General features: G+C 49.3%; 2 protein-coding genes across 6 annotated transcripts in view; one reads left to right on the plus strand and one right to left on the minus strand.

Annotated features, from left to right (window-relative positions):
* The window catches only part of COL5A3 (collagen type V alpha 3 chain), a 74621-nt gene that overhangs the window by 36231 nt on the left and 25761 nt on the right, over nt 1-12629 (minus strand). The window lies entirely within an intron of this gene.
* Nucleotides 1507-6887, plus strand: RDH8 (retinol dehydrogenase 8). Its single transcript, XM_019744958.3, has 6 exons — nt 1507-1609; nt 3966-4127; nt 4736-4915; nt 6052-6145; nt 6376-6559; nt 6666-6887. Exons 1-6 carry the CDS (start codon nt 1507-1509, stop codon nt 6885-6887), a joined length of 945 nt encoding a protein of 314 aa, XP_019600517.3.

Below are 12629 nucleotides of genomic sequence, written 5' to 3' on the forward strand. Positions count from 1 at the left end.
GCCCCACCCCACCCTGGAGGAAGAGGATCACTCCCACCCAGCCCTAGAATTCGGGGTCCCAGGCTTACCCCCAAACCCTTTCCTCCTAACAAGCCCCCTCAAAGGAAATCTTAGCCTTATTCAAACCTTATTCCATCCAGACCCTGGACTTAGGGGGTACTACCTTATAGCAAATCTTTTCTGTGTTACCAAAGGCTCCCAAATGGCATCCCAGCCTCACACCAAACTCTCGCCCACCTGCCTTACCCCAGTCGTTTTGCCCCATGTAAGACTTAGCAGCCTCAGCCCAACGCTTTCCCTTCGGGTCTCTACATAAGGAATCCTCTTCCCACCTCACCCCAGGTTACAAAATGGGGTTCCCAGATTTGCCCTAAACTTTCATCTCTCCACCCAAATTCCAGAATTGAATATCCTGGCCCCCTCCCCAAACCCTCACCACAGATTCCCAAATACCTTTCTTGATTTCCCCTAAACTCTTAATCTTTAAATAAAGAGTCCCACCTCCATCCCTTGCCCTCCTCTCCCAACTCAGTTCTCCAAATGGATGCCCCAGCCCCAATCCCAATTCCTTACACATGCCCCCATTAAATGGGAGAGTCTGGCCCTACCCCAAAGCGGGCCACTGCTGCAGGGATGGGAGGATCCCTGCTGTTCCTGGGGTGAGACAGAGCCTCCCTCACCCCACTCGGACCCGCCAGTGTGAAGAGGCCCTAGAGCACCAGGTGGAGCTGTCTGGGCAATTGAACGAGTTAAGACACGCAGGATCTGAGAAAGCTTCCACAGGGAGGAACCCAAGGGGAGTATCCTGGGCCCTGAACTGCCCCCGCTGGGGAAGAGGGAGAAGCCAGCAGTGCCTCCCTCCCAGCCTCGGGCTTCTCAGACAAAGAGTCTCTGTGTCCCTGGAGAGGAGGGGTGGGGCCCCATCTGGCCTGAGAAGGAGAAGGGCGCCCCCGGGGTGGAGGAGCAGAGGGAATCTCCCCAAGCTGCTCCTCCTCCCTCCCCAGAGACATCTGAGGCGAAGACTTCTGCAGCTAAAAGACTCTCACAGAGTTTGTGCCCTGCCTTGCTGGGACGTTCCTACGATATCTAACCCCATCTTCTGACGTTTCTGTGCACATTTGAAAGGACCGGTCTGGGACCATGCTCTCTGTCACCATCTCTCCCTCTAATCGGAGATTCTTTGCTCAGAATAGAGACAGCAAGAGAATGCCCCTGCTAATTCCTCACGCTCCCTAAAACTGCCCCCAGCCCTGAATAATTTACAATCATAATAAAAAGTCCCCAGTCATAAGTGTAGCAGTGAGGAGAAGAAACTTTTGAGAGATAAAGGAAAGGGGTATACTGAGGTTAAGGAATTCTCCCCAGCTGCCGGTCCAGGGTCAGTTCCGAATCAGGAGCTCATAAGATCCCTTCACCCTGTGGGGGATCAGTTGGAGGGTGTTTAGGAAGATGGGGTGGGGGGTAGGTGCTGGCCAGCAGAGGTCACAGGTCCAGGGAAGGATCAACATGGCCGACTGTCCCCGGACTGTGCTGATCTCAGGCTGCTCGTCAGGAATTGGCCTGGAGCTTGCAGTGCAGCTGGCTCGTGACTCCAGGCAGCGCTACCAGGGTAAGGGGGCCCGGGCAGGGCTGAGAGGGGCAGGGGTAGGAATGGCCTCCAGGACCCTCACCCTCATTCCACTAGCCCTTCCCTTCCAGCTGCTTGGGGAGGACACCCATGGAGACCCCCTCCCCACCTCTCCTCATGAATCATCTCCTCACCTAATGAATATTTTTTGAGCATTTACTGGGTACCAGGCACTGTTCGAGGTGCTGGAATTACCGCTGTGAACAAAATAGACCAAAATCTCTGGCCCGATTAGTGGTGTAGTGAGGGAGGGGAGGGACAGACAATAAACAGATTTTAAAATGTTATAATATATCTAGTGCTAAGAAGCAAAACAAAGCAAGGGGAAACATGGTAAGGGGTGGGGGTGGGTGATAATTTTAGAAAGGCTGGTCAAGGGGGTTTCACTTAGGCATTCCCTCAGGACCTGCTCCCCCACCCCGTCCCAGATTACTGCTCCAAGATAAACCTCTTAAGTGAATCTGACCTTGGCAGCATAAGGGGGGCCTCTAGGCTAGGGACTTAGCCTCCTGCAATTCTGGAGTCAGTTGCCCCAATTTGCACCCCACCCACAGAGACCTCTGACTCAGAGCAGGCTGGCGTCCAAGTGGGCAAAGGGCTGCTACTTCAGAGGAAGCTGCAGGGGTGAGGGCATTGTCCCAGTTGGCAGAGCTGCTTTTCCCAGCCCTCTGCCTTGTCTTAAAGACAAGCACAGCTTTGAATACGACAGTCTGAGTGCCAGTATGCAGGGAAGTCATTGTGTGGTGTGTGTCCCGTGGCAGGCAGATGAGTATATAAAACTGCTACAGGATGGTGTTTGTCGAGTGCTTACAATGTACCCTGCTGTGTTTTGCATCTAATAAGATATTTAATCTCCACAAAAACTCTATGGGTTGGCCGCTGTCATTTTCCCCTTCTTAGAAAAAAACGGAAACTGAGGCACAGATTGCCAAAGGCTCTTGCCCAAGGTCACCCAGCTGGAAAGTGTGGCACAGCCTGGATTTGAACTCAAACAGCCTAACCCCTGGACCCACACTTGTCACTATACTGTGTGTAGATGCATGTGACCCCATTCATCTGGGCAGCACCCATGAGTCACACAGACCCACAGACAATATGCAAATGCCCCCTAGCAGTGTGCATGTGTGATTGTGGATACACACATGGGGGAGTTACAGACATGTATACAGGTATGTGAGCTCAGCACTCTGACAGACCCAGGTTCAAATCTCAGTTCTAACACTAGGGGTGGGACAGGCAGGGAACATCAACTTGCTGAGCCTTAGTCTGTTAATCTGTATAATGGGGATAACTTTACCTATCTGTTGTGGTTACTATTGCTGAATAACCCCTAAAATTTATGGTGTAAAACAACTATAATCATTTACCTCTCACAGTTTACAAATGTCATGAAGTTGGAAGGGCTAAGCTGGATGGTTCTGACTCAGGGTCAGAGGCTACAACTAGAACAAAGGAGGCTGGAACATGTCAGAGCCTGGGCAGACGTCTCCCTCCCTTCCAGTAATCTCTCTATGGTTTCTGTATCTGGGCTAGCTTGAGCTTCCTCCCAGTGTGGTGGCCTCAGGACAGCTGGGCTGCTAACAGTGACTGAAGGCTTCAAGAGTGAGTGTGCCAACAAACAAGGCAGAAAGTACAGCACCTTTTCTGGCCTCATCTCAGGAGCTACACAACGTCACTTTCACCATATTCTGTTAGTTCCCAGGTAGTCACAAAATTCAAGGAGAGGGGAATGAGATTTCATGCCTTGACGGGAGAGAAGAGTTCTGGAAGAGTGTATGTGATGAAAGATGTTGTGGCCATCTTTGGAAAATAAGTCAGTCACCTAATCATAGGGTTCTTGTGAGGATTAGTGACAGTGCTTTTAACAGTGTTTTAGCATAGTGTCTGGCACATAGTAGGTGTTCAATAAACTGGGACATATGTTGATGTTGTAAATGTGGCTATTCATACTTACATGTGCACATAGGCACATATATTGACCCTAGGGGTATATGCATTTCTTTTCTCAAGGAAATCTGTTCCATATTTATTTTATTGTCTATCCTACTGGACTATGAATTCCATAAAGGCAGGGACTTTATTTTACTTCATGTAATAGCCTCAGCACCTAGAATAGGACGTGGTATGTAGTAGATGCTCAATAAATGTGTTGGATGGATGGATGGATAAATAAACATGTAAAGATGTGTACACAAGTGTGCATTTGTGGATGTGTAGTGAATGTAAACCTGTGGGTCTCTATCCCTCCGTGACTGCTCATATGAGATCATAGAAAATGCAAGTCCACACATAGGGGAAAGGAGCTAGTGCCTGCCCCAACCCAGCTCTCTGTCCCCAGTGGTGGCCACCATGAGAGACCTGGGAAAGAAGGGGACACTGGAGGCAGCTGCCGGAGAAGCTCTGGGTCAGACCCTCACTGTGGCCCAGCTGGACGTGTGCAGCGATGAGTCAGTGGCCCAATGTCTCAGCTGTATCCAGGGAGGAGAAGTGGATGTGCTGGGTGAGACTGAGCAGCCCCTGGAGTCACTCTGCCCATCTCTGGCCTAAGTACAGAGCCTCATTACAACAAGGTCCTCCCATGTCTGGGCACCAGCTCTCTTGCTTCCCCAGCATCCTCTGACCCTAGACAGTTTATTAGGGATATAAGAAATAAACTAAGACCTGGGGTCAGGTGTATTTTACTGAAGAGAACTTCTCACATATGGAGGAAACGATACGTGGTTGGGAAAATTACTTTGATGAGTCATTTGGGAAAGGGAGCATGATGAAAAGGCAACGCATGGTCCCTTAATGGCCTTCTAAGGAGGGTGGATGTGGCTGTTCTGGTGCAATTTGGGGTCAGAGCTGAATTGCTCATGCATGACAGGGGAGGCTGTTCCCAGCAGCCCTTCCCCCATCCAGGGATCAGGAGCCTCTATAACAAATGCTGAATTATATGTGAAGATCATCACGACTCCACATTTATCCACCCAAGATATCCTGGACTGGCCCTGGATTTGGAGTGGGTCGGTGGGTGGGTGGGTGAGGTGATTCAGGGAGTATCCCTGAAGGAGTGACACCAGAAGGGTTGGGGAGATTTCAAAGTAACCCTCAGCATCTCCCCATTAGTGAATAATGCTGGAGTGGGCCTGGTGGGGCCCCTGGAGGGGCTCAACCTGGCTACCATGCAGAATGTCTTTGATACCAACTTTTTTGGAGCTGTCCGTCTGGTCAAAGCTGTGCTTCCTGGAATGAAGAGAAGGCAGCAGGGCCACATTGTGGTGGTCAGCAGCGTCATGGGGCTGCAGGGTAAGTCCTGGGGATCCACACCCGGGAATCCTCCCAGTGTCTGACCCTCCCCAGGCTGGAAGGATGGCAAATAGGTTCTAGCTCATATTCCAAATGAGCATGTATTGAGAAGGATTCTGAAGCTCAGAAGGGAAAGTTCTGGGATAGGTTAACCATGTCTGCCATGGTGCAAGTGTAGGCAGTGGTGGTACAGATGCTGCCAATGGCCATCTACATCCCAGTATCAACCTCACTTCTGGATACCTACAAAAATCTCTCCCAACCATCCCCCAAGACCCAAAGGAACCATCAGAACCCCTCCTGAGACTCCTCCTTGACAAACACCCCTGCCAGACCCCAGAGATGTCTAGATTTGTGACTCTGAGGTTCCACAGAAAAGAGAGCAGTGATTGACTAGTGATGTCTGCTATTGGCCTACTATAGAAACCACCAACTTGCCATCCATGCTCCTGGGTCTCTCCTTCTTCTTCTTTTTTTCTTTTTAAGGAGGGCGCAGCTCACAGTAGCCCATGTGGGTATTGAATCGGCTACCGGCTACCTTGGTGTTATTAGCACCACGCTGTAACCAACTGGGCTAAGCGGCCACCGGGTCTCTCCTTCTTGAACCCCTCTAGACTCCTTCCTGCCCATGAGTATTTCCTCAGACCTGCCCCCCTTCCCAGCACTCCCCTAAGGAATCCACCCTATTAATTTTCCTGCCGTGGAGAAGCTGCGTTTACTCAGCCCTTCCTTTGGCCCCCCACCCAGCTGCTCCCCTGACCTCCAGGGCCACATTCACGGCTCAGCAGGACTGATACAGACCCAGATAAACGGACTTGCCTTTAGGACCCTGGGGATCCCATGCCCAAGTGGCCCAGGGGTTTAGAGGATAGGGGAAAACAGGGGTTTCCTGGGCTGAGAGCAGATGGAGCACTGCTGGGAAGAGGTGGCACCTGGCACCCCAAAGACCCTCATCCTGCCCCTCTATGCTCCCATCACACAATACCATACACCCATCACGTTGACCCTATGTATCCCCCCATTCCGATCTTCAAACCCCCTTCCTTTGCTCAGCCTCCCAAAAACCCCATCCATCCGGACTCCCAAAGCCCATCACTCAGACCCCCAATAGGTCTGCCTTCCTCCAATCCTCTTAGGTGTTGTGTTCAATGACGTCTATGCAGCCTCCAAGTTTGCCCTGGAAGGATTCTTCGAGAGTCTGGCCGTCCAGCTGCTCCAGTTCAACATCTTGTGAGGCAGGCATTTGGGCCGTGAGGGGGAAACGGAGACAGAGACGGGGGAATGGAGGCAGTGCTGGGGCAGACAAGGAAATGGGGGTCATGGAGGGGATGGGAGAATAGGAAGGGATGAAATAAAATGAGAGAAATGGGGGGCGTGAAAAGGAAAGAGGAATGTAATGGGCAAAATGGGGCTGTGACTGGTTTGGGACACCAGACCCCGTACCTCGTCCCTGTTCCCAGCATCTCCCTGGTGGAACCCGGCCCAGTGGCCACTGACTTTGAAGGAAAGCTCCTGGAGCAGGTGTCCACGGCCGAGTTCCCAGGCACTGACCCTGACACCCTGCACTACTTCCGGGATCTCTACCTCCCAGTTTCCAGGGAGCTCTTTCGCTCTGTGGGACAGAGCCCACAGGATGTGGCCCAGGTGAGTGGGGGACCCAGAACCCCAAGACACGGCTCAGGTATGTAGGGGAGCCCTCCCAGCAGAACTCCCATCCCTGGGTCCCAGAGTTCAGGACTCTACCCCACAGGTTATTGTCAAGGTCATCAGCTCAGCCAGACCACCCCTACGACAACAGACCAACACCCGCTACTATCTGCTGACTGCGCTCAAAGCCGTGAACCCCTCTGGCAGCCTGTATGTGAGAACCGCCCACCGCCTGCTCTTCCGCTGGCCACGCCTCCTCAACCTTGTCCTCCGCTGTCTGGCCTGTCGCTGCCTCCCTACGTGTACCAGGGTACAGCCCCGGTGAGCCTTGCCCAATCCTCCCCACCCCTGGACAGCCAGACCTCTTCAGTCCACACCCATCTCAGAGGCCCTACAGACTATTCATTCATTCATCCATCCATTCATTCGTTCAGCAAACTCTGCCTGAACTACTCTGTGCCTGAGCGATGCTTAGCCTCCAGGCACAGACTCCTCCCAGGTCAGGGCTGGGGCAGAGAGAGGGAATCTAGGACCCTGGGCTGAGGATCCAGAGCAAGTTGCTGGTGCTGTGTCTGGGAAGGCAAGGGAGGCTTCCCGGAGGAAGGTGCATTGTCCATGGACATTGGAGGGTGAGACAGATTGTCTGATTCAACCTCAGGACTTCATTATCTTGGGCCTGGGAATACAGGTATGATGCAAACACCTCCATCCCCCTCCCGCACAAGCATAGAGCGGGGTTGACTAGGGGTCTCTGGACTTTTCTGGTCACATACTCACTCCATTAGTTGAATGTGTTGGTGCAGACTCCAGCAAGGCACACATGTTTTTCATAAAATATGGATGTGTAACCACTAACAGTTGCTATATTAACTATTTACTGAAGCTCAATTTCTCTTGTCTAAATAAGAAATTAAAAAGTAGTAGGGTCCACCTCATACCCATGAGAACGCTACTACCAAAAAGAAAAAGGAAGAAAAACAAGAAGTGTTGGCAAGGATGTAGAGAAATTGGAACCCATGTGCATTGTTAGTGGGAATGCAAAATGCTTTTGCCTCTATGGACAACAGTATGGCGGTTCTTCGAAAAATGAAACAGAATTGTGATATGACCCAGCAATCCCATTTCTGGGTATTATCCAAAAGAATGGAAAACAGGGTCTCGAAGAGATTAATTTGCACACCCATGTTCATAGCAGCATGATTAAAATAGCCAAGAGGTAGACGCAACTCAAGTGTTCATCAATGAATGACTAGATAAACAAAATGTGGCCCTTCCATACAATGAATTGTTATTCAGACTTAAAATGAAAGGAAGTTCTGGGGCGGCCGGTTAGCTCAGTTGGTTAGAGCGCGGTGCCCTTAACAAGGCTGCCAGTTCGATCCCCACACGGGCCACTGTGAGCTGCGCCCTCCACAACTAGATTGAAACAACTACTTGACTTGGAGCTGATGGGTCCTGGAAAACCACACTTAAAATAAATAAAAGTTTAAAAAAAGAAAAAGAAAGAAACTTCTGACACCTGCTACACCATGGGTGAACCTGAGGACATCATGCTCAGTGAAATAAACCAGACACTGATAAATACTGTGTGATTCTGTTCATATGAGTTCCCTAAAACAGGCAAATTCATAGGGACAAAAAGTAAAATGGTGGGTCACAGGGACTGTGGGAGGGAGGAATGGGGAGTTAGTGTTTAACAGAGACAGAATTTCAATTTTGCAAGATGAAGAGCTCTGGAGATACATGGTGGTGACAATTTCACAACAATGTGAATATACTTAACACTAACGAACTATACACTTAAAACGGTTAAGGTAGTAAATTCATGTTATGTACATTTTTACCCCAAATAAAATTATTTAAAAAGTAATAGGGGTCCCACCTGAGCCCCCAAGACAGTGGCCTCAAGTTTCTTGGCCCTCCTCTGGAGAATTCGGAAGCAAATGGACTGTCATGCAGGGTATCATGCAGGGTCTCTGGTCCCGCTCCCTGCATAAGGACGCAGGACATGGTGAGGCCAAAAAGGAACACCCACGGAGACATAGATGGGGGAGTCATACCACTATATTCTCTCTGGCAGCATCCGCCTCTCTGGAATCCATAATCCACAATCTGCCCTTGCTAGCCCCCATTTGCTGCTAGCGTAGCTACAGCACTTATATTAGTGGCCAATGGCTCACTGGGTACAGCTGACGGCCAACTAGCCACAGCTGATCCAATCACAGTTGATGGCCGTTTACTACCTGAGCCAGCACCTTTCCATGTGAGGCCAAGAGCCTGGAAACTGCACTCCTGGCTCTGTCCCCACATGGACTCTGGGTGTAAATGCTGGCTCTGCCTCCTGTTCACTGGGTGATTCTGGGCAGATGCCTCCCCTGGTCTCATCTTCTGTAAAGCAGGGTGACAACACAGTGCTGAAACAACAGGGAAACTCCCCTCCACAGTTCCGCTTCGCTTGGAGTTAATGTTGTGGTTCAGGTTCAGCTCCAGGTTCAGCTCCTTGGAGTGTCAGGTTCCAGGCAAAGTTGTTTTACTACTGTTTGCTCTGCAGCCTCAGGAGATGGACACTCAGAACCCGCCACACAGCCCCTCCAGTTCATAAATAGAGAAACCAAGGTTGTCAGGAACAGAGGGAAGGAATAGGAATCGAGTCTAACTCAGTCTATGCTGATCTTCCGGGGGCTCTGGTGACCTAGGACAAGGGAAACTGAGTCCAGGGCAGTAGGAAGAGGTCTAGTTGGGGCTACTTAGTATGTTTTGTCAAATCAACTCCTCCCTTCCCCTCCCCATATTGGACTTTTGAAACAATGTTGGAATGTCTGCAAAAGAATATGGAATTAGATCAGGGTGATGGTTGCACAAACTTGTGAATGTATCAAAACTCAATTGTGCACTTTAAAATGGTAAATTTTGTGGTATGTGAATTATATCTCAATTTAAAAATTAAATTAATTTTTTAGGATACATGAAGTGCATATGTGCACGAGGTCTCTGGATTGCCTAGGAGGCTCACCCAAGGATTATATCAACAAGTTTCCTCCACCTTTGGCTTCTGGTTGTGTTGGGTTCCGCCAATGGGAGGCACTATTGGTGGAGAACAAAGGGTGGGAGGAGAAAGATCAGAGTATTTATCCTGCAAGTGCCCTTTATTTGAAGTCTCTGTGGATTCGCAGAATCTCTCTAAGGCCCAGCTCCAGTTTCTGAGAATCACTCTTTCCGTTTGTCCCTTTTGACTAAAGATGGTGATGGAACCCCCACAGTTGCCAGCAGGATGGCACTGTAGTATCCTCCATAGGACTCCCTACCCCCTGCCCTTCCCTTCACAATTGTCTGTCTTCATCACTCCCCAGTTTACCCACTTTGAGTGTGCTATCTCTTTCCATCCAGGACCCTGACTGATGGCATATCCGTACGTTAGATAGCAGAGAAGCAAAAGGCACTCACTAGACCACCACCCGGCTCCACCAGGAGAACATTATCGATATGTACTGCCTGCCTTATGCCAAAGGGCTCCAGCTGTCCTGAATTCTATGCCCCAAATACCCTTGCTTTAAAAAAAAACTCCTTTAACTAAATTATTTTAAAAGACAAAATTTTCTCCTTGCCAAGAAGGAAAAGCCATCACAGTCACTGTAAGTGAAGCCACACTTGATATTTATTTGCAGGGGCATACAGTATTCCAAACCCCATACTCACAGACTCCAGTGCAGAAACAACCCCAGACCCTCACTCCCAGCTTCCCTTGCAGCTAGAGGGTGATCATGTGACCCCAGTTCCACTCATCAGATGCACAGGATGTAGAATCGAGAATCAGCCACCCAGAGAAGGCGGGCTCAGCAGGGGAGGGGGCAGAAGAGACAAGACAGTTGCATTGCCAGGGTTGGCAGCAATAGCTACAGCTGCTGCCTGATTTCAGGGGGGATGATTTAAGCTGTGGCCTTAGCTGCTGCCCTGAACTTCCATTTGGTTCCTTTTCATCTTCCAAGGCTGGTGATTGCATGAGCCCCCAGGGTCCAGCCGACAAATTCCTTTGCAGCTTAAATCACCCTGAGTCAGTTTCTGATGCATTTAAGGAAGAATCATCACCAATCCAGATGGCAACTATAAAATTAATGCAGTGCGGGGGAGGGGGGCAGGGCGGCCGTTATGGAATCTAGCTGGATGCTATTGCTATTTTATTTTTTTACCACGGAGACCAACAGAGATTGACGGAAGTTCAAAAGGTGATAAAGATGTTGACATAAGAAACCTCCAAACCTGTAAAGAATTTTTAGGCATTTATTTGAGCCAAACTGATGACAGTTGCTGGGAAGCAAAATCTCAGTGAATTGAGAAAATGCTCTGGAGAATGGCCGTTTTGCAGCTTATTTTATACATTAGAAGGAAGTGACATAAGGAGGGTTACATAAAAGCCATTAGTGATAGATAGATTAAGGGGGTGGGAGAAAGCAAAGTGGGGAAATCACTGGAATTGGATAAAAAGTAAAATGGAGAGACACATACTTCTACATTGGTGGGTACTGGATAGTTAAAAATTAACATTTACAGAACTTAGAGACTGTTTGGGGGGGGATAAGATAACAATGAGGGGTTCTGTGGTCTCGGTGCTCTGGTGTGGTAGGTTGTGCCCTGAGGGGTCCAGAAAAGATTACTCTCACAATTAAAAGGTATGTTACCTCAGATGCAAAAAGACAATAGACAGGCTCACTTAAGATAAAGATGGACCTTTGTCAAGGAAGCTACAAGCCTAGGATGTGACTACCTGTCATGACCCTCTTTTAGTTAGGAATTTTTATGTTCAGACCATCCTATGGGTTGCTTTCAGTCTCTGAGTTTGTAGGGCCTGCCATGCTGGCCTCCCCTGAGCTTGTCAGGTTTGGTACTTGGCCCCTTTTGCATCCACAAAGATCTGCTAACCTTTGGTTCTTGATTTCTACACACATACCCAGCCCCCTGTTTTACTCATCTTAGCAAAGATAAGTTGTTCTTGGGGCGGCCGGATGGCTCAGTTGGTTAGAGCACAAGCTCTGAACAACAGGGTTGCCCGGTTCTATTACCACATGGGCCACTGAGCTGCGCCCTCCACAACAAGACTGAAGACAACGAGCTGCCACTGAGCTGCCCATGGGGCGGCCAGATGGCTCAGTCGGTTAAAGCATGTGCTCTCACCAACAAGGTTGCTGGTTCAATTCCCACATGGGATGGTGGGCTGTACCCCCTGCAACTAAAGATTGAAAATGGCGACTGGACTTAGAGCTGAGCTGCGCCCTTCACAACTAGGTTGAAGGACAACGACTTGGAGCTGATGGGCCCTGGGGAAACACACTGTTCCCCAATATTCCCCAATAAAAATTAAAAAAAAAAAATAGGTAAGTCGTTCTTCTAGTTGCTCACGCCAAAAATCTTGGCGTCATCTATAGTCCGTCTCTGTCACACCCCACAGCCAATCTATCAGGAGATCTTGTTCACTTGACCTGCAAGATATATTCAGAACCAGCCACTTCACAGCAACTTCTGTTCCCCACCCAGGCCTGCCACCAGGAGTACTGCACCAGGAGTATTTCTCACCTGGAGTATTGCACCAGCCTCCTTCCCTCCCACTTTCTGCATTTGCCCCTAACAATCCATTCTTCACATAACAGCCCAGAGATCCTTAAAAAACATCTTTGGAATAGATAAAATGTCTTTTTTTATAATTAAAGTGTATATTTAAAACAATTCTTCTACTCTCAACTGCCCAATTCCTGATTCCCCACCCCTGCCTGCTATAACTTGCTTGAGTTAGCTATCCAGATTTTCTTTCTGGTTATACAAGAAAGAAAGAAAAAACTGATGAATGGACAAACTGTGGTATACACACACATGCAAGGTAATATCATTCCGCCTTAACAAGGAAGGACGTTCCACCTGCTACAGCGTGAATGAACCCTGAGGACGTGATGCTCAGTGAGATAAGCCAGTCACATAAGGACAAATACTGTGTGATTCCAGTTATATGAGAAGAGTCATATCCTAGAGACAAAGAGAAGAATGCTGGGTGCCCAGCGCTGGGGGAGGCAGGTAGGGA

Source organism: Rhinolophus sinicus, chromosome 15 (genome assembly GCF_057876585.1).
Source record: "Rhinolophus sinicus isolate RSI-liver-muscle chromosome 15, RSI-T2T, whole genome shotgun sequence".
Lineage (NCBI taxonomy): Eukaryota > Metazoa > Chordata > Mammalia > Chiroptera > Rhinolophidae > Rhinolophus > Rhinolophus sinicus.

What these genes read in the sequence shown, in the direction of transcription:
- RDH8 (XM_019744958.3), top strand. Translation starts at nt 1,507, where the DNA reads ATGGCCGACTGTCCCCGGACTGTGCTGATCTCAGGCTGCTCGTCAGGA. An exon ending in CTCCAGGCAGCGCTACCAGG is followed by an intron (nt 1,610 to 3,965) that starts GTAAGGGGGCCC and finishes CTCTGTCCCCAG; the next exon opens with TGGTGGCCACCATGAGAGAC. An exon ending in CAGCGTCATGGGGCTGCAGG is followed by an intron (nt 4,916 to 6,051) that starts GTAAGTCCTGGG and finishes CAATCCTCTTAG; the next exon opens with GTGTTGTGTTCAATGACGTC.